This window comes from Callorhinus ursinus, unplaced genomic scaffold (assembly GCF_003265705.2).
Source record: "Callorhinus ursinus isolate GAN/ISIS: 27379988/994484 unplaced genomic scaffold, GSC_fseal_2.0 scaffold66, whole genome shotgun sequence".
In the NCBI taxonomy this organism is placed as follows: domain Eukaryota; kingdom Metazoa; phylum Chordata; class Mammalia; order Carnivora; family Otariidae; genus Callorhinus; species Callorhinus ursinus.
The window spans coordinates 2,434,659-2,458,858 of NW_027397128.1; the positions used below are offsets into that span (position 1 = coordinate 2,434,659).

Sequence of the window (24,200 nt, forward strand, 5' to 3'; positions counted from 1 at the left end):
TAGCTCCATCCATGTTGATACAAATCACAAGGTTTCATTCTTTTTCATGGATGAATAATATTCCACTGTATGTATATAATATTTTGCTTATCCACTCATCCACTAGTGGACACTTGGGTTGCTTCCACATTTTAGCTATGGGGATTAATGCTGCTATGAATATGGGTGTACAATATGTCTTTGACACATGCTTTGGTTACTTTTCAGTATATGCATAGAAATGGAAACTCTGGGTCATGTGGTAATCCTATTTTAATTTTTTAAGGAACCACCATACTGTTTTTCATGGTGCCTGTACCATTTTATATTTCCCAACAGTGCAGAAGGGTGACGATTTCTCCACATTCTTGCCAATTCTTGTTTTCTGTTTTGTTTTGTTTGATAGTAGCCATCCTAATAGGTGTGAAAAGGTATCTCATTGTATTTTTGATTTTCATTTATTTAATAATTACTGATGTTGGACATTCTTCCATGTACCAATTGGTCATTTGTGTATTCTTTGGAGAAATGTCTATTTAAGTCATTTGCCCATCTTTAATTGAGTTGTATAATTTTTTAAAAGATTTTATTTATTTATTTGACAGGGAGAGACAGTGAGAGAGGGAACACAAGTAGGGGGAGTGGGAGAGGGAGAAGCAGGCTTCCCGTGGAGCAGGGAGCCTGACACGGGGCTCGATCCCAGGACCCTGGGATCAGGACGTGAGCCGAAGGCAGACGCTTAATGACTGAGCCATCCAGGCGCCCCTGAGCTGTATAATTTTTGTTGTTAAGTTTTAGGAGTTCTCTATATATTCAGGATATTAATCCCTTATCAGACTTATGAATTGCAAATATTTTCTCCCATTCTGTGGGTGGCCTTTTAACTTTATGGTGTATTTTGATGCACAATTAGAAAGTAATGAAGTCCATTATGTCTATATTTTTCTCTTATTACCTGTGTGTCTGGTGTCATATCCAAGAAATCACTGCCAAAGAAAATGTTGGGAAAATTATGCCATATGTGTTCTTATCAGAGTTGTATAGCTTTAGGTCTTAAATTTAGGTCTTTAATCTATTTTTAAAATGTTTTATTTAAATTCAGTTTAATTAACATATATACCATATTATTAGTTTCAGAGGTAGAATTTAGTGGTTCATCAATTGCATACAACATCAAGTGTTCATTACTTCAAGTGCCCGCCCTAATGCCCATCACCCAATCATCCCAATCCCCCACCCACCTCCCCTCCAGCAAACCTCAGTTTCTTTCCTAAAGTTGAGTCTCTTATGGTTTGCCTCCCTCTCTGTTCTTGTCTTACTTTAAGTTCTTCCCTTTCCACTATGTTCATCTGTTTTGTTTCTTAAATTGCACATATGATGGAAATCATATGGTATTTGTCTTTCTCTAACTGAATTATGTCGCTTAGCATAATGCTATGGAAGCATTCCCTCTAGTCCCACCCACATCGTTGCAAATGGCAAGATTTCATTCTTTCTGATAGCTGAGTAATATTTCATTACACATATACTGCTTCTTCTTTCTCCACTCATCTGTTGATGAACACCTGGGCTCTTTACATATTTTGGCTATTGTGGACATTGTTGCTGTAAACATTAGGGTTCATGCACTCCTTCAAATCACTATGTCTGTATCTTTTGGATAAGTACCTAGTAGTGCAATTGCTGGGTTGCAGGGTAGCTCTATTTTTAACTTCTTGAGGAACCTCCATACTGTTTTCCAGAGTGGCTATATCAGCTTGCATTCCCACCAACAGTGTAAGAGGGTTCCCCTTTCTCCACATCCTCACCAACATTTATTGTTTCCTGTTTTGTTAATTTTTGCCATTCTAACTGGTGTAATGTGGTATCTCATTGTGGATTTGATTTGTATTTCCCTGATGACAAGTGATGAGCATTTTTTCATGTGTCTGTTGGCCATTTGTACATAATTTTTGAAGAAGTGTCTGTTCATGTCTTCTGCCCATTTTGTGACTGGATTTTTTATTTTTTGGGGTTGAGTTTGAGAAGCTCTTTATATATCTTGGATACCAGCCTTTTACCTGTTATGTCATTTGCAAATATCTTCTCCCATTCTGTAAGTTGTCTTTTAGTTTTGTTGACTGTTTCCTTTGCCATGAGGAAGATTTTATCTTGATGAAGTCTAATTCATCTTTGCTTTTGTTTCTCTTGTCTTTGGAAACCTGTTTTGAAAGAAGTTGCTGTGATTGAAGTCAAAGAGGGTGCTGCCTGTGTTCTCTAGAATTTTGATGGATTCCTAGCTTACATTTTGATCTTTCATCCATTTTGAGTTTATTTTTGTGTATGGTGTAAGAAAGTGGTCCAGTTTCGTTCTTCTGCATATGGCTGTCCAATTTTCCCAACATTTGTTGAGGAGACTGTCTTTTTCCCATTGCATATTCTTTCCTACTTTGTCAAATATTAGTTGACCATAGAGTTGAGGGTCCTTTTCTGGGTTCTCCATTCTGTTCCATTGATCTATGTGTCTGTTTTTGTGCCATTACCGTGCCTTTGCTGCATCCCAATGGTTCTGAACTATTGCGTTTTCATTTTCATTTGCTTCCATGTACTTTTTAATTTTTTTTTAATTTCCTTGTTGACCCATCCATTCTTTAGTAGGATGCTCTTTAACCTCCATGTATTTGGGTTCCTTCCAAATTTCTTCTTGTGGCTAACTTCAAGTTTTAAAGCATTGTGGTCTGAAAGTATGCACAGTATAATCTCAATCTTTTTGTACTGGTTGAGACCTGATTTCTGACCCAGTATATGATGTTTTCTGGAAAATTTTCTGTGTGCACTCAAGAATGTGTATTCTGCTGCTTTAGGATGAAATGCTCTGAATATATTTGTTAAGTCCATCTTGTCCAGTGTGTCAATCAAAGCCCTTGTTTCCTTGTTGATTTTCTGCTTAGATGATCTATCCATTGATGTAAGTGGGTATTCAAGTCCCCTACTATTATTGTATTATAATCAATGAGCTCCTTTATGTTTCTTATTGTTTTATGTATTTGGGTGTTCCCAATTTGGGGGTATCAATATTTATAATTGTTAGATCTTCTTGTTGAGTAGACCCTTTTATTATGATATAGTGTCTTCCTTCATCTCTTATTACAGTCTTTGGTTTAAAATCTAGTTTGTCTGATACAGGGATTGCTACTCCAGATTTCTTTTGATGTCTATTAGCATGATAAGTGTTTCTCTACCCCCTCACTTTCAATCTGGAGATGTCTTTGGGTCTAAAATGAGTCTCTTGTAGCCAATATATCGATGGTTCTTCTTTTTTTAAATCCAGTCTGATACCCTATGTCTTTTTTTAAAGATTATTTATTTATTTGAGAGAGTAAGAGAGAGAGAAAGAGAGAAAAAATGTGCATGAGCAGGGGTAGGGGCAGAGGGAGAGGGAGAAGCAGACTCCCCACTGAGCAGGGAGTCCGACATGGAGCTCAATCTCAGGACCCTGAGATCATGACCTGAGCTGAAGGCAGACGCTTAACCAATTGAGCCACCCAGGTGCCCCACCCTGTGTCTTTTGATTGGAGCATTCAGTCCATTTATATTCAGAGTAATTATTGAAAAATATGAATGAATGTAGTGCTCTTGATTACCTATAAAGTTGCTGTTTCTGTAGATTGTCTCTGTTCCTTTCTGGTCTTTGTTACTTTTTGCTCTCTCTTTGCTCAAAATATCCCATTTAATATTTCTTCCAGGGCTGGTTTAGTGTTCACAGATTTCTTTAGTTCCCAACCCCCTGGAAACTCTTTATCTCTCCTATTCTGAATGACAGCCTTTCTGGATAAAGTGTTATTGGCTGCATTTTTTCCCCATTTAATATGTTGAATATATCATACTGGTCTTTCTGGCCTGGCAGGTCTCTCTGGACTCGTTTGCTGCCAGTCTTATGTGTCTACCCTTGTAGATTAAGGATCTCTTGTCCTGAGCTGCTTTCCGGATTTTCTCTTTATCTCTGATGTTTGCAAGCTTCACTATTATATATCGAGGTGTTAACTTATTTTTATTGATTTTGAGGGGGGTTCTCTGTGTCTCCTGGGCTTGAATGCCTATTTCCTTCCACAGATTAGGGAAGTTCTCAGCTATAATTTGTCCAAGTAAACCTTCTCCCCCCTCTCTCTGTTTATCTTCTGGGACCCCTATTAACTGGATATTATTTCACTTTATGGAATCACTGAGTTCTTGCAGCCTTCCTTTGTGATCCAGCAGTTGTCTTTTTCTCTTCTTTTCAGCATTTTCAAATTTTCCATCATTTTATCTTCTATATCACTGTCTATCTCTTCTGCCTTGTTCTTCCTTTCTGTTAGGGCCTCCTTTGTGACTGCATCTCAGTAATAGCATTTTTAATTTTATAGCATTTTAATCAGCCTGATTAGATTTAATTCTTTTATTTCTGCAATAAAGAATTCTCAAGTGTCTTCTATGCTTTTTTTTAAGCCCAGCTAGTGTATTTTTAATCATTTATTTTTAATAGATTTAATTTATTTATTTGAGAGAGAGAGAGCATGAGCAGAGTGGGAAGGGACAGAGGGAAAGGGAGAAGCAGACTCTCTGCTGAGCAGTTAGCCTGACATGGGGCCCAATCCCAGGACCCTGAGATCATGACCTGAGCCAAAGGCAGATGCTTAACCAACTGAACCACCGAGGCACCCCTATAATCATTGTTTTAAATTCTAGTTCAGACATATTACTTATATCTGTATTGATTAAATCCTTTTAGTGAGTACTACCTCTTGTTCTTCCTTTTGGGGTGAATTTCTTCATCTCATCATTATGTCCAGAAAAGAATAGAAGACAGAGAGAAAAGACAGCAGTAGCAACAACAACTGAGATTTAAAAAAAAAAAAGGAGAAAATAAAAACAAAACAAAGATAAAATAAAATAAAACAAGAAACAAAATAGAACAAAACAAAAAACTAGATCTTGAGTGTATTTTGATCTGCTTGATAAAAGAAACTAGATCCCAAAATAGGAAAGAAAGAAAAACATATATATACAAAAATAAAATAAAATAAAATACAATGAACAAAAACCAAAACTCATATATAGAAAAAAGAATTGAAAAAATAAGACAACAGTTCAAAAAAATAAAACTGAAAGACTAAAGAATTTTTTTCTTTATTATATTGTTAATCACCATACATTGCATCATCAATTTTTTAAAAGATTTTATTTATTTATTTGAGAGAGAGAGAATGAGAGATAGAGAGCACGAGAGGGAAGAGGGTCAGAGGGAGAAGCAGACTCCCCACCGAGCAGGGAGCCCGATGCGGGACTCGATCCCGGGACTTCAGGGTCATGACCTGAGCTGAAAGCAGTCGCTTAACCAATTGAGTCACCCAGGCTCCCTGCATCATCAGTTTTTGATGCAGTGTTCCATGATTCATTGCCTATGCATAACACCCAGTGCTCCATTCAGTACATGCCCTCCTTAACACCCATCACCAGGCCAACACATCCCCCCATCCCGCTCCCCTCTAGAACCCTCAGTTTGTTTCTCAAAGTCCATAGTCCTCATGGTTCGTCTCCCCCACCAATTTTCCTCCTTCATTTTTCTCTTCCTACTATCTTCTTTTTTTTTTTAACATATAGTGTATTATTTGTTTCAGAGGTACAGGTCTGTGATTGATCAGTCTTACACCATTCACAGCACTCACCATAGCACATACCCTCCCCAATGTCTATCACCCAGCCACCACATCCCTCCCACCCCCCACCATTCCAGCAACCCTCAGTTTGTTTCCTGAGATTAAGACTAAAGAATTTAAAAAAAATGAATGTTTTATACTGTTTTATACTGTTTTCCCCAAGAGCTGAAGTTCTTAGTTCTCTATGATCTGTAAACTTGGTTCTAGCCAGTTGTTTCTGCTGGTCTTCTGGGGGGAAGTGCCTGTTGAGCTGATTCTCAGGTGCCCTTGTAGTTGTGGAAATGTGCTTCCTTTGCCAGGGTGCTGGGCTCAGTGTAAGAGGCACTGGATTCCACTATGTTGTGCTGTTTTGCTCCCTGAAGGCTTTCAGTACAGATGGGCAGGATGAAAATGCTGGCACCCCACTCTTTAGCCCCAGAGCTGAAGGTCTGTGCCCCTCCAATCTTCAGTGAGCACTCACAAAGATGCAATCATCTTGTCTCCCTGGTTTCCATCTGAACTCTGTGTTCACCCAGCCTCTGTCTGAGTGTTTTCATCTGAGGCATGCAACTAAGATTTAAGTATCCAAATTTTATGGACTCTTGCTGTGCAGATCCACGCTGTTCCTCCCAGGGGAGGGAGGGAGTCTCGCCTCACTTCTGCCTTTTCCTGGGCCCCTGCCAGGAGAGGAGTTGTGGCCCCATGCGGCAGTTCACAGTTTATGGCAACACCGAGCAAAAAGCCGGTGCCAAGACTTGCTGTTTTCAGCCAGCTTCCCCACTCTGATGCCTGGGAATTCTGCTGCATTCAAGCACCCCCATTCTTCTTGTGACCCTGGGGATCCAGAGACCACGCTGTCCCACCTAGGATTCCACCCCACTTTGCCACTTGAGCACCTTTAATCCAGAGATGTCCCCCATTATAGTAGACTTTTAAAGTTCCAATTTTGTACTCTGCTGCTTATAATTCTTTGGTTTAGCCTCCCTGCTGCCATCTCCTTCAATATATTGCTCCAGATTCACATCCCCACACTTCCTACCTTCCCAAAAGTGGTTGCTGTTCTATTAGTAGAATTGCAGTATTTCTTTTCTCAGATCTCTGATTGATTTTGCAGGTGTTCAGAATGATTTGATAACTATCTAGCTGAATTCCAGGGACCAGACAAACTTAAGGTCCCCTACTCCTCTGCCATGTTAACTCCTCCTCTCTCCAGCTCTTTAATGTATTTTGAGTTAATTTTTATATATGGTATTAAATAGGAGTCTTGATTCATTATTTTGCATGTGGGAATCCAGTTTTCACAGCACCGTTTAAAAGACTGTCCCCATTGAAAAACATAGTCTCTTCAACAAATGGTGTTAGCAAAACTGGTCAGCTGCATGCAAAAGAATGCAACCAGACCACTTTCTTACACCATACACAAAAATAAACTCAAACTGGTTTAAAGACTTAAATGTGAGACCTAAAATCATAAAAATCTTAGAGGAGAGCACAGGAAGTAACCTCTTTGACATTGCCAGTAGCAACTTCTTTCTAGCTATGGCTCCTCAGGCAAGAAAGATAAAAACAAAATAAACTATTGGGACTATATCAAAATAAAAAGCTTCTGCACAGTGAAGCAAACAGTCAACAAAACTAAAAGGCAACCTACAGAATGGGAGAAGATATTTGCAAATAACTTATCTAATAAAGAGTTAGTATCCAAACTATATAAAGAACTTACACAAATCAACACTCAAAAAACAAATAATTCAATAAAAAATGGGTAGAAGAAATGAGCAGACATTTCTCCAAAGAGATCCAGATGACCAACAGACACATGGAAAGATGCTCAATATCACTCATCATTAGGCAAATGAAATTAAAACTACAATGAGGTAACACCTCACACCTGTCAGAATGGATGAAATCAACAACACAAGAAGCAACAAGTGTTGGTGAGGATTTGGAAAGAAGGGACCCCTTTCACACTGTTGGTGCGAATGCAAAGTGGTGCAGCCACTGTGAAAGACAGTTTTGATATTCCTCAAAAAGTTATAAATAGAACTACCCAACAATCCAGTAATCCCACTACTGGGTATCTACCAAAAAAATACAACACTAATTCAAAAGGATACACATACCCGTAAGTTTATAGCAGCAAAATATATAGAAGTGCCCAAGTGTCCATCAGTTGAAGAGGTGGGGTAAATATATACAATGGAATACTATTCAGCCAGAAAAAAGAATGAAATCTTGCCATTTACAGCTACATGGTTAGAACTGGAGTGAATAATGCTAAATGAAAAATGTCAGTCAAAGAAAGACAAATACCATATGGTTTCACTCATATGTGGAATTTAAGAAATAAATGAGCAAAGGAAAAGTAAAAGATAGAGAGAGGCAAACCACAAGACAGACTCTTAACTATAGAAAACAAACTGACAGTTACCAGACAGGGGGTTGGTGGGGGATGAGTGAAATAAGTGATGGGGATTAAGGAGAGCACTCCTTGTGATGAGCTTCAGATGTTGTATGGAAGTGTTGAATCACTATATTGTACACCTGAAACTAATATAACACTGTATGTTAACTACACTGTAATAAAGTAAAAATAATAGTAAAGAAAAAAATCTCTTTGCTAGTTACAATAAGATTCAGATTTTCTTAAAAAAAGATTCAGATTTTCTATTTCTTTATGCTTTAGTCTTGGTATGTTTTCTGTTCTAGGACTCTGTCCATTTCATCTAGTTTATCCAATTTGTTGGTGTACAGTTTTTCATAATACTACCTTATATATATTTTTTATTTCTGATTTTAGTAATTTCAGTCTTCTCTCTTTTTTCTTAGTCCATCTCACTGAGAGTTCATCAATTTTGTTGATCTTTTCAGAGAACCAACTTTTGGTTTCATTGATTTTCTTTATTGTTTTTCTATTCTATGTTTTATTTATCTCTGCTCTAGTCTTTATTATTTCCTTCCTTCTTCTATTTTTGGATTTAGTTTGTATTTCTTTTCTTAATTCCTTAAGTCCTAAACTTAGGTTGTTAATTTGAGATCTTTTTTAATGTTAATTTGAGATAAAAATATATAAATTTTTCCCTTAGCCCATTTTCCATGGCATCTCATGTTTTGCTATGCTTTGTTTTCATTTTCATTTGCTTCTTGGATCACAGGTGTTGCATTAGGTGTAGAAATCTAGTAGAAAACAAGCCAGAAACACTGAACTAGGGTTTGAGCCAGCATAAATGCTCAGGGTATTGTCTTGGTATTTCTGGTTAATATCAAAGGTGACCAAAGCTAGGTCAGAGGTGGTGGGTCGTGGAACAAAGAAAACTCCAGGAATCATGGCTCAGCTACCTAGTTCAGGACCTGTACATAGATATGATAATTTTATTGCTCAGAAATGGTTTAGGATTGAGGCAAGATCAGATATTGAGATGAACCCTACCAGGAAATGGAGCTATGGGAAAAGGGACAATAAACGTAGGGGAAATGGGATTGAACCTGATGGGGAGGTGGGAGAAAGCCCTGGCTTTAAGTCCTGATTCTGTTCCTAATCAGTTATTTGAATTTGGGAAGATCAATTCCACCTCTCTGAGCTGTAGTTTCCTTATCTATAAAATGAAAATATCCCCTGTCCTGCATATGATGTTTGAAGACCAAATGAGATAATGGATTTTAAAATGCTTTTTATAACTGTAAGTTGTAATAAACTTGGAAGGGATTATTCTTATTATTGCAAATAGAGGATTTTAAAAATCTTTTTCACTTGCTCTTTCTTTCCCTCCTTCTTATTTTATTTCCATCCCCCCTGGTCATCTCTGTTTTTATTCCCATTGTCTCTCCTTCCCATCTTCCAGGGCCAGTGATCCGGGCTGAGGTGGGTGACACCATCCAGGTGGTCTTTTACAACCGTGCTTCCCAGCCATTCAGTATACAGCCTCATGGAGTCTTCTATGAGAAAGACTACGAGGGAACTGTGTACAATGATGGTGAGCAAGCAGGGTTTCCAACTAATATGAGCTGCAGGTAATAGCAGATAGCTCTAGAGGAAAAATAAATAGGAGAGGGAATGAGGGAGGAGACAGAATTGATTGTCCTTGCATGGATGTTCTTAAATGAATCCATGATATTATAGTGAAGCAGAACTGAGTTCAATAAGAGACATGTTCTTTTAAATATATTTAAATATATTCTGATTGACATTTTATTTTATTTTTTAAAATCTTTTAAAAGATTTTATTTATTTGAGAGAGGGGAGAGAGAGAGAGCATGAGCGGGGAGTGGCAGAGGGACAAGCAGACTCCCCACTGAGCACAGAGCTTTATGTGGGGCTCAATCCGAGGACCCTGAGATCATGACCTGAGCCAAAGTCAGATGCTTCACCGACTGAGCCACCCAAGCACCCCTGATTGACATTTTAATGATATTTGTTCTTTCAATCCATGAGCATGGAATGTCTTTCTATTTCTTTGTGTCATCTTCAATTTTTTTCATTTGTGTTTTATAGTTTTCAGAGTACAGTTCTTTCACTTCTTGGGTTAGGTTTATTTCTAAGTTCTTATTATTTTTGGTGCAATTGTAAATGGGATTATTTTCTTAATTTCTGTTTCTACTGCTTCATTATTAATATATAGAAATGCACCAGATTTCTACACATTGATTTCTATGACTTTACTGAATTCATTTATCAGTTCTAGTAGCTTTTTGGTGTAGTCTTTAGAGTTTTCTTTATATAGTATCATGTCATCTGCAAATAGTGAAAGTTTTACTTCTTCCTTACAAATTCACATGCATTTTATTTCTTTTTGTAGTGTAATTGTTGTGGCTAGGACTTTCAGTACTATGTTGAATAAAAGTACTGAGAGTGGACATGCTTGTCTTCTTTCTGACCTTAGGTGTAAAGCTTTCAGTTTTTCCCCAGAGTATGATGTTCACTATGGGTTTTTTCATATAGGGCCTTTAGGGTTAGTATCCCAAATATGTAAAGAATTTATACAACTCAACACCCCAAAAATAAATAATCCAATTAAAAAATGGGCAGAAGACAGACATTTCTCCAAATAAGACATCTGGATGGCCAACAGACACATGAAAAGATGCTCAACATCACTTTTCATCAGGGAGTACAAATCAAACTACAATGAGATATCACCTCATATCTGTCAGAATGGCTAAAATTAACAACAGAAGAAATAAGTGGTAGCAAGGATGTGGAGAAAGTGGAACCCTCTATCCCTCTGGTGGGAATGCAAACTGGTGCAGGCATTATGGAAAACAGTATGGAGGTTCCTCAAAAAGTTAGAAGTAGAACTACCCCTATGATCTAGTAATTGCATTACTGGGTATGTACCCCCCAAATACAAAAAACACTATATAGAGTATCATGCCATCTGCAAATAGTGAAGGTTTTTCTTCTTCATTGCTGATTTGGATGTTTATGCTGTCTGATTGCTGTGGTTAGGATTTCCAGTACTATGCTAAGTAACTGGTAAGAGTGAACATCCCTGTCTTGTTCCTGACCATAGATAAAAAGACCAAATTGATGGTTGCCAGAGGGAAAGTGGGTGGCAGGATGGGGGAAATAAGCAATGGGGACTAAGGGGTGCAATTGTTGTGATGAGCCCTGGGTATGGTATGTAAGTGTTGAATCTTCAAATTGTACAACTAAAACTAATATTATATTGTATGTTAACTAACTGGAATTTAAATACAAACTTTTATTATTATTATAATAAAAACAATAAAAATTTAAAAATAAGTAAATAAATAAATAAAGGCTTCTAAAAATTCTAAAAGCACTAATTCAAAGGGATACATACACCCCTATGTTTATAGCAACATTATTTACAATAGCCAAATTATGGAAGAAGCCCAAGTGCCCATCGATAGATGAATGGATAAAGAAGTGGTGTGTGTGTGTGTGTGTGTGTGTGTGTGTGTGTGTGTGTGTGTGTGTTTGTGATGGGATATTATTCAGCCATGAAAAATAATGAAATCTTGTGATTTGCTACCAACGTGGATGGAGCTAGAGAGTGTAATGCTAAGTGAAATAAGTCAAAGAAAGACAAATACCACATGATTTCACTCATATGTGTAATTTAGGAAATGAAGCAAAGGGAAAAAAGAGAGAGAGAGAAACTATGAAATGGATTAACTATTGAGAACAGAATGATGGGTACCAGAAAGGAGGAGGGTGGAGGGATGGGTGAAATAGGTGACGGAAGTTAAGGAGTCCACTTGTCATGATGAGCACTAGGTGTTATATGAAACTGTCAAATTACTATCTTGGACACCTGAATTTAATATGACACTGTATGTTAACTATACTGGAATTAAAACAAAATTAAAAAAATAAAAATATCTGATTATAAAAGTAACATATATATTTTATGGAATTTTGAAAAAAATGGAAAATTATAAAATAAATACCATTCATAGATAAGTCACCATTACTTTTTTGATATACCTTCTAATATTTTCCTGTGCTTATAAAATCATATCTATTGACATTTTTGTGATCATGTGGTTTTTGCAGGTTTGTATCATACTGTTTTTACTTACCATTATATCAATTTTCTCATGCCATTGTAAAGCTATAAACTTGCTACCTATTATAAAATACTCTATTACATGGATCTGCCATAATTTATCTTATCTTCTATTGTTTGAACATTTAGTTTTCATTATTTTTAAATGTTGTAAATCATGTTGCAATGAATAAATGCTTATATTTTATTTGGATTACCATCTCAGGAGACAATCCTAGAAGTTGGATTATTGGGTAGTAATTTCCTGTTTTCTCTGAGAATATTAATGCATGCTAATCCCAAGTCAAAAATATTAAAAAAAATGCCAAAAGCATTAAGGGCAATGTCACAGACAAATCTAGAACAAAAGAACATTCTACAAGGTCTAGTCTCTTCAAAAAGTCAATGCTATAGGGAAAAAAATAGGGACAACACAAAAAGCAAACCTTGTCTGATCCAGGTTATTAAAAAATAAATAGACTTAAAAGAGACATTTTTGGGCCTCTGAGTGGCTAATTCTGCTTGTCCCTCTGTCTCCCCCTCTGCCCCTCCTCTCTCTCACTCTCAAAATTAGTATGTAAAATCTTCTTTAAAAAGAGACATTCTGGAGATGATTGGAAAATTTCTGATATAAACTACATGTTAGATGATATTAGGATATTTTCTCAGATGTAGTAATATTATTGTGGCAATATAGAACAAAGTTACTGATGTATTTAGAAGTAAGACGCCATCATGCTTCCAAATGATTTAGCAAAAGCAAACAATCAAAAATTCATGTGTGTGTGTATGTGTGTGTAGATATACATAGACATAGATGTAGATAAATTAAAGATGGAAAAATGTTAACAAACAACTCCAGTTGGTAAGATGATTATTGTACTATCTATCCTTTAAAGTTTACTGTACGTTTGAAAATTTTAAAAGTTGGGAATAATAAATGAATAAGAAAGGATGTTAAAACCATCTTAAATTATACCACTTGTCATAAGTTCTTACTACAAATATCCTTGTGTATGCTTCTTTTCACCCTTTAATGAATATTTCCTCAGAATATATTTTTAACATGTGGAATTGCTGTGTCTGAGGGTATACACATTAAAAATTTTGATACCTACATCCAAGTTGCTATCTGGAAAAATTTGCAGTCCCATAAACTCCGACTTGCATCAACAGTAACAGCACAGGGCAGCCATTTTCATCTTTGTCAAATGTCAATCTTGTAGGCAAACAACACAATAACCAAAATCACCATTGTTTCGATTTGTATTAGGTTGGACATTCTTTTCAGTATTTATTGTATATCTTACTTTTTTGTGGGCCTGAACCTTCTTCAGGCTTTTGATACATTTTGTCAACGTTTTTTCCTAAAGGTCTATTCTCATTTACACTTACCGTTGCTATAGTTGGGCAAGAGGTGTAGGTGCCATTTAAGCCACTTCTCAACAGCATGGATTATTATAATATATAAAATCTTGCTAAACTGACAGGCAAAAAAGTTATGTAGCTATTTTTTTTTCAGAGAGAGCTCTTGTACATTTATTTCATCTCAAATTCACCACAGTTTGTACTTTTGTGTTTTCATTTTTTAATTTATTTTTTATTATGTTCAGTATGTAGCCATTTTCATTTGTACTTCTTTGATTACAAATAGGTTTAAAATGTTATTTTATTTTTTAAGTTTTTATTTAAGTTGCAGTTGGTTAACATACTGTGTAATACTAGTTTCAGGTGTGCAGTATAGTGATTCAACAATTCCATACAATACCGGGTGCTCATCATGACAGGTGCACTCCTTAATACTCATCACTTATTTCACCCATCCCATCCCCCACTTCCTCTTGTAACTATCAGTTTGTTCTCTACAGTTAAGAGTTTATTTCTTGGTTTGCCTCTCTCTCTTTCTTCCCCCTTTGCTCATTTATTTTGTTTCTTAAATTATTTTGTTTCTTAAATTACACATATGAGTGAAATCATGTGGTATATGTCTTTCTCTGGATGACAGATTTCACTTAACATAATACTCTCTAACTCCACATCATTGCAAATGGCAAGATTTCATTCTTTTTATGGCTGAGTAATATTCCATTGTGTATATATATATATATGCACCCCATCTTCCTTATCCATTCATCAGTCGATAGACACAGGCAATTTCCATAATTTGGCTATTATAAATAATACTTCTATAAACATCAGTGTAGATATATCCCTTTGATTCAGTATTCATGAATAGACAATTTTCCAAAGAACCCATCCAGATGGCCAGTAGACACATGAAAAGATGCTCAACATCACTGATTGTCAGGGAAACACAAATGAAAACTATAATGAGATATCACCTTACGCCTGTCAGAATGGCTAAAAATCAACAACACAAGAAACAACAGGTGTTAGCAACGATGTGGAGAAAGGGGAACCTTGCACTATTGATGAGAATGCAAAATGGCGCAGCGACTCTGGAAAACAGTATGGAGGTTCCTCAAAAAGTGAAAAATAGAACGACCCTATGGCCCAGCAATTGCACTACTAGGCTTAAAATTTTTAAATAAAATTTCTATGCATCATTTGACCATAACTTGTGTCCATTTAAGGAATTACAGCCTTAGTGCTTGTGTTTTTTGTATATATACACATAGATACGTATTTGCATCCACTCATATATATATATACATACAGAAAGAAGAATGTATTCGTTAATCAGAACCATTCAAAGATGAAACAAACTATGAAGGTACGTAGTGAATTGCCTGTCTGGAGATTTTTAAACAATGGTAAGGATACAAGAACAGATGAATATATGTTTTCAAGTGAGGAGTATTCCAAATAAATTTTAAAGACCCTTTTAATCCTTAGGTCCTTTGAGCTTAGAAAACTGAAACCTGGGAAGTTTAAATTTCCCCAGTTTATATAACAACTATTGTCAGAACCAGAAACTAACTATAGTCTCTTCACTCCTATCCAGGATCCTTTTTAATATTCTATATTGCATATTGCTGTTGCTCCAAAATGCCTTGTAGTTTATAATATTTACCCCACTGTTTGGAGCTGATGATTTTCACTCTAGCTAATGTGATAATGAGTCCTATTGTTTTCCCCCTGCAGGCTCATCCTACCCTGGCTTGGTGGCCAAGCCCTTTGAGAAAGTAACATACCGTTGGACAGTCCCCTCCCATGCTGGCCCTACTGCTCAGGATCCTGCCTGTCTCACCTGGATGTACTTCTCTGCTGCAGATTCCATAAGAGATACAAATTCTGGTCTGGTGGGCCCTCTGTTGGTGTGCAAGACTGGTGCCTTGGGTGCAGATGGCAAACAGGTATTACCAAGGTTTTTGGCTGGAAAGCCTGCTGGGAGAAAGATAATGCTGTATTGCTAAATAGGAGTTGAAAGTGGAACTGGGTTCTAGAGATGTGGAAATAGAAAAAAAATAAGCTATTTAATCAGAAATTAATAGTTGGTGACCTCATGCTATTTTGCATGCTATTCTTTCACTCACACATATCTCTTAGTCTCTATTCCTTTCTATTTTGTATCCTCTCATCATCTTTTCATTTTTTTAAACCTCAGTGTTCCCTAACCCCTGATCCCAATTCTTAAATCTCTTTTAATATTTGCTTGTGTTCTCTCATGTCCCGCTCACCATTCTAGCTGTATATTACTTAACCTCTCTTTGCCTCAGTTTCTTCATCTGTAGTAAGGGGTTAACAATGAAATAATATATCTTGGGTTTCTGTGAGGATTAATTAAAATAATCCATATGAAGTGCTTATCACAGTGTCTGGATTACATAGTAAACACTCAGTAAATGTTAGAAGTAATAATAATAATAGTGATAATAATAAATGATAATTAAAATAACAGTACATTAATAGCAATTTTATATCCTTTTCTCTTATTTTCTAATCCCCTCTGACTAGAGTCCTTTCCTGATATGCTAACCACCTTTCCCCACTCTTTTACCCCACTCCAAGCTCTCTTTTATCAGTCTGTACTTGTCCATAATCCCCATCTTGTGCTACTTCCCTGTCCCCTTTCATACATTTGTCCCCTCCGGTCTTGTCACCTTGTTCTAACCTGTTTCACCCACCTTCAATTTGAAATTATCTGAAGAAAAACTGCCTAGCAGCAACTATAACTCTAGGCAGGAAGTACGGGCTTGTCTCTGTGTCTGGGGAAAAAAAAATGGGAAAGAATCAGGGCTCATTGGATCTGGAGCTGCACAACATACAACTGCTGAAACCATTGTCATTCTTTCCTATGTTCTCTTCCATGGGCCTATAGAAAGGGGTGGATAAGGAGTTTTTTCTCCTTTTTACTGTGTTGGATGAAAACAAGAGCTGGTACAGCAATACCAATCAAGCAGCTGCTATGTTGGATTCCCGACTGCTCTCAGAGGACGTCAAGGGTTTCCAAGACTCCAATCGGATGCATGGTATGGGGAGTGCTTTTGCCCTGAGCTACAATTGAGAGGTTACAAGTAAAAATCTAACCTAAACTTAATCATGTCCCATCCTTGAAAGCTGATTGGTCAGCTCTATCCCAAGACATGAGCTAGACTGAAGAATTAAACCTAAGGCAACAGATCTTATATTTAACACTTGGTTGTGCTCTGTCCTGTGTTACACAGTATGGGGAACACTGGAAAAATGTGTTGTGAAATGAGGATTGCAAACAAGGAATCCACTAGAGAGTGAGGAGAGAAAGCTGGAATGATGCCTTTCCAGTCTTATCTTATTCTCCTTTATTGACCACTACGCATGCTCCTCAACTCCATACTCCAGCCAAATGGCGCTATTTTTTCTCTATATAGACATACCTTGTGCTTTTCTGACTTCATGCCTTTTACAGTGCTTTGCTCTCCAGTTGAAATGCCCCTCTTTACATTTTTGCCCTTAGCCTGTGGAAATTCTTTCCATTCTCTAAGGTCCTACTCGAAAGCTACTTCATCCATGTAACCATTTTTTTATCACCCAATCCCAGGATGATGACATCCTTTTCTGAACCACTATTGCATTTTTATCAGAATATTTTAATAGCATGTTCTATATAGTTATTTGTTACACGGTTTTTCACCTGCTAGAGTAGTCTCCTTAAATGTGAGTATTGTTTGTTGCTTATCTTTGTATTATCTATGCTTTCTAATACATAGTAAATGTTTATTGAACAAGTGAACTACCAAATTAATGAGTAGGTATGTAGGTGGGTGAGTGAGTGAATGGGAAGACATGGTCCCAATTTGCAAAGAGCTCCCAGCATTTGCAATGAAATGATACTAATAACACACATGAAATAATTATAGAACAATCCAAGATCAACTATAATTAAATCCTAAATTATGTAAAAGAGGTTTCAAGTGACATGGAGTTCACAGGAGAATATTAATGAAGGACAATCCAATTAAAGGATTCTTGGAAAAAAGGAGTGCTTGAGCTGGGGTTCAAAGGCTAAATAGGTTTGCAATTAGACATTACAGGAAAAGGAAGCAGAATCAGGAGATTAGCAATGTTATCATCAGCATCTAGGGGAATTACCAAGTAGGGTTACTTATTAAAGGTGGTTCCAGTGGATGTGGGGACATTGAAAAGGGATCAGCTTTAAGCAGGCCTCCCTGTATTTTCAAGAGGAATATGGAAGATGGGAGGGAGTCATGAATGAGTGTGTTGTCTTATGACTCCATCTCTTGGTTCTCATCACCAGTTAGTTATATCAGCTGGAAAAAGTAAACCAATCCTGGGAACAAAGTTCATTTCAATTTGAACTTATGGAGCACCTGAGTAGTACCAGGCAACATGCAAGGCAACTGGGCAATCACACTTATACAGAAAAAAAATGTGATTCCTGCTAGGTCAATCTAGTGTGGGAGATAGATTTGTAAGTAAATCATTGGACTGTGTGCTCTGTAGTAAGTGATATGGAAGAAATTTTTTTGGGGGGGAGTTTAATGGAAATGAGAGAGAGAGAAAGAGAGAGGAGGTGACATTTGAACTTCACAGGGGAGGTGATATTTGAACTGGGGCATGATGTATGAGTAATAGTTTTCTGTAGAGGGACCAGAGGGGAAAATTTATTCCAGGCAGAGGAAACAACATGTGAAAACTCAATATGTGTTTTGTAAACACCTAACATGTTTAAGGCCCTGGGGACGTAGAGACAAATAGAACTCCCAGCAATGGTGTCTACCTGTTTATGACGGGGTTGGGAGGATAGACTGCAGGCAGGGGTGCCAGGGAGAGGGCTTTTGCAGAAGTTCAAGCCAAAAATGATGAGGGCTAGAACCTGGGCAGTAACTGCGAAGTGAAAAAAGAGAGAGAGAGACAGATTGAAAGATGAATATGGAAACTTGGGGGAACCCCAGTACTTTATGGAAGGATGGAGAACAAGAACAAGATGAAGGAGGAACAATCAGAAAGGAGATAAGAGAACCAGGAATGTGTGGTGCTATAGAAGCCAAGGGAGGAGAATTTCAAGAGAGTGGAAATAGTAGAGGCTGGTACCCTTGTGTATGCATATGTGTAAGGAGTTCTGGTAGTGGAAAAAAGTTCAGTTTTGCAAGAATTTGAAGTGTGGTAGAGGAGGGACAGGAGGTGAGGTCAGAAAGGCGAGTTGGACCCTCATCTCAAAGACGCAGATCTTCATAAGTACAACTAAAGTGGCTTAGGGAAGAAGGCAGAAGAGTTAATGATGACTCAGAAATTTCAAGTTGTGGGAAACCCTAGTACAGAGCTGATGCTATGCTGCTGGCCAGTGCCTGAATATTCTGGTATCATCTTCTTGTTCTATGTTTTTTTTTTCTCCAGCCATTAATGGGTTTCTGTTCTCTAACCTGCCCAGCCTGGATATGTGCAAGGGAGACACAGTGGCCTGGCACCTGCTTGGCCTGGGCACAGAGACTGATGTGCATGGGGTCATGTTCCAGGGCAACACTGTGAAGCTTCAGGGCATGAGGAAGAGTGCAGCCATGCTCTTTCCTCATACCTTTGTCATGGCCATCATGCAGCCTGACAATGCTGGTAAGTGCCTTAACAGCTGGCCGTAGGCTGAGAGGCTCTGTTGGGCATGGATGAGGGGGGCTGGTGAAAAGAAAAGAAATGTTGAGGGTATATGGGAAGTTTTCAAAACACTTTTGTTTTCTTTCTCTTCAGTGTGCACTCTGTGTTCTGGTTATTTGGATTTTTCTCTTAGCTGCAGACAGAAAGTAAAGAGCTGAGAAAACTCCTTTCTGGAACAATGGGGAAGAAGTAGGGATGTTGCCCAGCATCAGGGCAATTCTCATATAGGTAGAAGGTGGACTTGCCTGTGTAGTCCCATGGCTATGTAGGAATTTTATAGATACAGTCCTTGCTCTGGGAGGGAGGTCCAAGAGATATACCTATAAGTGGTTTCAACTCTGATATTCTGTGAGAATTTCTACCAACTTCTGGTGGGAATGGGATGCAGTGTGCTGTGACAGTTTCAGCCCTGGAATCAGAGCATAAAAACTTTTAGTCCAAGCACTTTCATTAATTTGCTATTTAATTTTGGCCTAACCAACCCCCAGTCTGTGGTTGCATTTCTTCCTTCTTTTCTTTCTCTATCCCACTCCCCTCCCTCCCTCCCTCGCCTTCCTTTACTACTTTCCCCTTTCCTCCCTCCTTTCTTTCATTTCTCTCCCTGCCTTTCTCCCCCACCCTCTCTCCCTCTCCCATTCCTCCTCTTTCTCTCTCCCTTCCCCTCATTTCCCTGTCTTTCTTTTGTGAAAAACCAAAATTGAGTAGAATGTTTCTTTAGATTCCATCTATGTCTGACATTTTATCATGTAACAGTTACTTTGGTGAATACACATATGTAATTAAGCAGCTTTGCAGATGACTTAAAAACATCACCATGAATATTCAACATTTTGTGTACTGGATGCTTACAGTTATGTTTAGCAAACTAGAAAAACAAATGCCCAGAAAAAATGCAGCAAAGTGTTAAGAATGTTTGAGTCCTATGGGTTTATTGGTGATTTTTTTATCCTCTTTTTGCTTTGCTTTACATTTTAATAAGTTTATATTACATTTAATAGAAATTAACAATTGTATTTAAAAATATTATCTTACATACCTCAGCTCTTCCAATAAAACTAATGATACTAGAACTTTAATAGATAGGAAAATTGGCAGATAAAAAGCTAGGGCTTGTAATGTGTTATTTTCCACCAAATTCATGGTAGAGTTCTCAACAGCAAAGAGAAGAATTTATTATTTATAATTGCCCTAGTCCTTCAGGGTGTCTTTCCTTTCTTTCACCATTGGAGCTTTCTTTATTCATTATTCCCCTCTTCCCCACTCCCTTTTTAATCTTCTTTTCTTTCCACTGCTCCTTTTCCCTGCCCTCTCTCATTTTTCCTCTTCCTCTTTCATCATCTTTTTCTTTTTCTTATCTCTTTTTATCTCTCATTTCTTATTCCTCTTCTCATTCATTGTTTCCTTCCTTTACTTTCATCTATTTTTTCTCCATCTTACTTTTTGTCTTTTCTTCTTTTCATTTTCTTCTTCCATTCTTTCTTCTCTCCCTTTTTTTCTCTTTCTCTTTTTCCTTCCCTCCCCTCTCTTTTCTCCTTTATCCCTTTTTTCTTCCTTTGATTTTTCCCTCTTTTTTTGGCTTCCCTTCTTTCCATTTCCCTCCTTTCTTTATTTCTCTTTCTTTGTCTCCCTTTCTCTCTTTTTAAATTTATTTTCTTTTTCCTTATCTCCTGTTTTCTTTTTTTCCCTTTTCCTTCAATCTGTATATTTTCTTTCCTCCTCTGTCTTCCTGTTTTTCCTTCTTTTTTATTTCTTACTTCTTTTTATTTTCCCTTTATTTTACAATAACATTTTCACAAAACATAATAAATATCTGTTGTCTTCCACTTACTGGTCTAGATACTAGGGATGTGAGGATGAATTAGGCAGCTCACAGTTAGTGTGAAAGGGAGATGATGGTACCATCTTGCCAAGAGCTATAGTAACACATAGGAAACTATAACAAATTCTGCCTGACTTGTGTAGTAAAGCTTTCCTATAGAAACAGGCATTCAAACTGATCATTTGAGGAAGAGTGAACTGTCACCATGCACAGAAAGGGGATGGTTGGTGAAGAGGGTGTTGTTATAAGCAGTAGGAAACTTATGGGCAGTGACTTGGAAGCAGCATCTGCCTGAAGAAGAGGGCATTATAATAGGTAGTAGGAAGCTTATGGGCAGTGACTTGGAAGCAGCATCTGCCTGAAGAACTTACACAAACTGTTTTTATTCAGTGACCCTCAACTCAAGGTGGTATGCTAAAAGGTATTTGAAATGTGTGGAGGTAATTTTAGTTGTCACAATGACTGGGGATATGGAGGGGATGATACTATTATTTAGATAGTGGGAGTCAGAAATGATAAAACTTTCATCAATATGTAGGGCAGTCTTAAACAGTGAAGAATAATCCCGCGCAAAATGCTAATAGCAGCCCTGTGAAGGAATAATGAGAAATAAGGCATAAGAGGAGGCAAAGTAGGAGGCTATTGCAAGAGGTGATAAGAGCCTGCCAATGGGTGGAAGCAATAAGGATGAGCAGAAGGGGTAGAGTTAAGGGATATTTGAGAAAGAAATTATGGAACTTTGCTGAGGGGCTGAGCAAGAAGAAAAGATGCCTGAAGTTTCTGGCTTGTGCACTATATATATGGTGACAACCATTAACTAAATGAGCAAGTACAGAAACAAGGGCAAGATAGTAAGGTTTGGGTAGAAAGTATTCATTTTAGGGCATGTCAAGTTTTAAGTTCCTGGTGAAATCCAGGTGGTGTGGATTTTACAGTAGGTAGTTACAGGTAGAAATGTAAAGGTTGGAGAAGTCTAGGCTAGTGAGTTTGAGTGTTCTCATAGTTCAAGTCCATAAGTTGTGGAGTGATAGGAAAGAAAACTTAAAGCAGAAATCAACATTTAAGAGGTACAAGGGAGAAGAGAAGCCAAAATAAGGAAACAGAAAAGAATTTGTCAAAGAGTTAAGAGGAAACTCAGATTTCAAAAACAGAAGAGTATTGAAAGAGTGGCTTGGATAATATTATCCATATGAGAAAATTTAGATGATGTACTAACTAGTCCAAAGGCACATGACTTCCCAGAATGCCTTCTTTTTTGTTCTCATCCCCTTCAGTGATCATCAGATTTTCTTCTCCACATCAATTCCTGAGCTATGAGTTTTGGGCAGCTTTTACAATCACTCATTTGCACACACATTCATTCACTCAAAACATATTTATTGCATACCTTCAATGTGCTAAAACTGGGGAAGAAAGGTGAAAAAATAGAATGATTCTTACTCTCTGGGAAGATCCGCAATAAGAACACCAAAACACATACATAAAACAATAAGATAATTTTAGATTGTGATATAGATCACAAAGGAAATAAAACGTAGTGTTGTGATAAAATGATAGGGGCATTTTAGAGGATGTTCAGGGAAGACCTCTCCAAGAATGTGATATTTACACTGAGACCTAAATAATGAGGAGGAAGGAGTGATATAAAGATTTCTGAGCAGAACATTTCAAACAGAGGGACCAACAAGCACAAATGTCCAAAGGTGGGAACAAGCATGGCTTTTCAAGGGTCAGAGTGAAAGATCAGTAGTGTTGGACTGTAGTAAGCTAAGAAAAAGATCGACATAAAATGAGGTTGGCAGGATTCATATGTGGGGTCTTATAGACCATAGTTAGGAGCTTGGTTTGCATTCTGAGTATGAATGAAGCATTCGAAGCAAAGGAGCAATGTGCTCTGGATCATATTTGTTAAAGAGGGCCTTGAATCCTGTGTGGGAAATGGTTGAAAAGGGAAGGGGAAGAAGCAGAGAAGACAGTTGGGAGACTGTTAAAGTTTTCCATGTGAGAGGCAACCATGGTTTTGACTAGGGGAGGGAGAGTGAAAATGGGAGGATAATTTGGAAGGAAAAGCCAATAGGATTTATTGATGGAATAGATGTGGAAAGGTAGGAGAAATAGAAGAGTTGGGAAGTAGTTGTGGAAAGAAAAGAGTAGATTCTTTCAAGAAGTCTATAAGCTAGTGGAAAAGACTGTTTTATAAAGAGAGGAGTACTTAGTCTTTAATCATGTGGTTTAGGTGTAAAGTGTGTCAAGAGTGGGGAGGCCAAGAATGTAGAGGTCAGTGTGAGCCAGAATAGTCATGGAGAGGTTTCTGGAAGAGATGAAACGTGAATTTGATCTTGGAGAATGAGTGAGCCCTTGTAGATATTTGTGGGAGGGTTGGACAGGTACATTCCAGGAAGGGAGAAACAACATGAGTGAAAATTCCAATATATAAATGAGATATGTGATAAGGGATGTCTGGGACAAATTTAGTTGGATCACTGGTTGAATTTGGGACTGAGTCATAGTTTGGAGCTAGTTCATAGAGGCCTTTACAAGCCAAGAAAAAAGTTTGTAGTGATGGGATAGGCAGTGGGCAGCAAGTGAAGGAATGATGAAAATAAATGTTCTAAGAAAGTCAACTTCTCCTGATCAACATTCTATGAGCCTTAATGTCCTTGACATAGAAACCCGAGGCTCTAGGCAGTTCTAGGCAGCTCCACAACCCTGATATTTAAGACTGATATCCAAACATTTTATTGTAAAAACTGAAGGAAAGCCACTCCAAAGCCCTCTGATATAAGCATCCCGATAGTCAAGAAGTTTTCTTTTTTTAATCTATTTAACCACACCTTTATTTCTTTGGTACTTGGTAATAAAGAGAGAAAACTGGTCAATGCATTTTTTTGGAATAATAATTATTACAGATCCATTTACTTATTTATAAATTTATTAAAATTTTCTATGCAATATGCTAAGCAATGTGTACATATTATTGTGTTTAATTCTAAAACAACCCAGTGAAATAAATAAAATGATCCCCATTGTACCATGAGGGAACTAAAACATACAGAGGCTTAAAAATTACTTCAAGGTCATATAGCTAACAAGTTGTCAGGTAGGGTGACCAACTATCCCAGTTTGCTCAGAACTGAGCAGTTTCCACAGGTATATGGAAAGACTTCCAGTGATAAAACTGGGAAA

The 24,200-nt window shown here is 37.4% G+C and overlaps 1 protein-coding gene across 8 annotated transcripts in view; it reads left to right on the top strand.

The window, feature by feature from the left end:
* The window catches only part of HEPH (hephaestin), an 86,528-nt gene that overhangs the window by 20,473 nt on the left and 41,855 nt on the right, over positions 1-24,200 (top strand). For 7 of the 8 annotated variants that reach the window (XM_073885827.1, XM_073885825.1, XM_073885829.1 and 4 more), the window contains 4 exons: positions 9,476-9,607; positions 15,251-15,462; positions 16,428-16,578; positions 18,944-19,156. In XM_073885827.1, coding sequence (XP_073741928.1) covers positions 9,476-9,607; positions 15,251-15,462; positions 16,428-16,578; positions 18,944-19,156 — 708 coding nt within the window. The remainder of the gene's footprint in view (positions 1-9,475; positions 9,608-15,250; positions 15,463-16,427; positions 16,579-18,943; positions 19,157-24,200) is intronic. The other variant, XM_073885830.1, reaches the window with a different exon arrangement.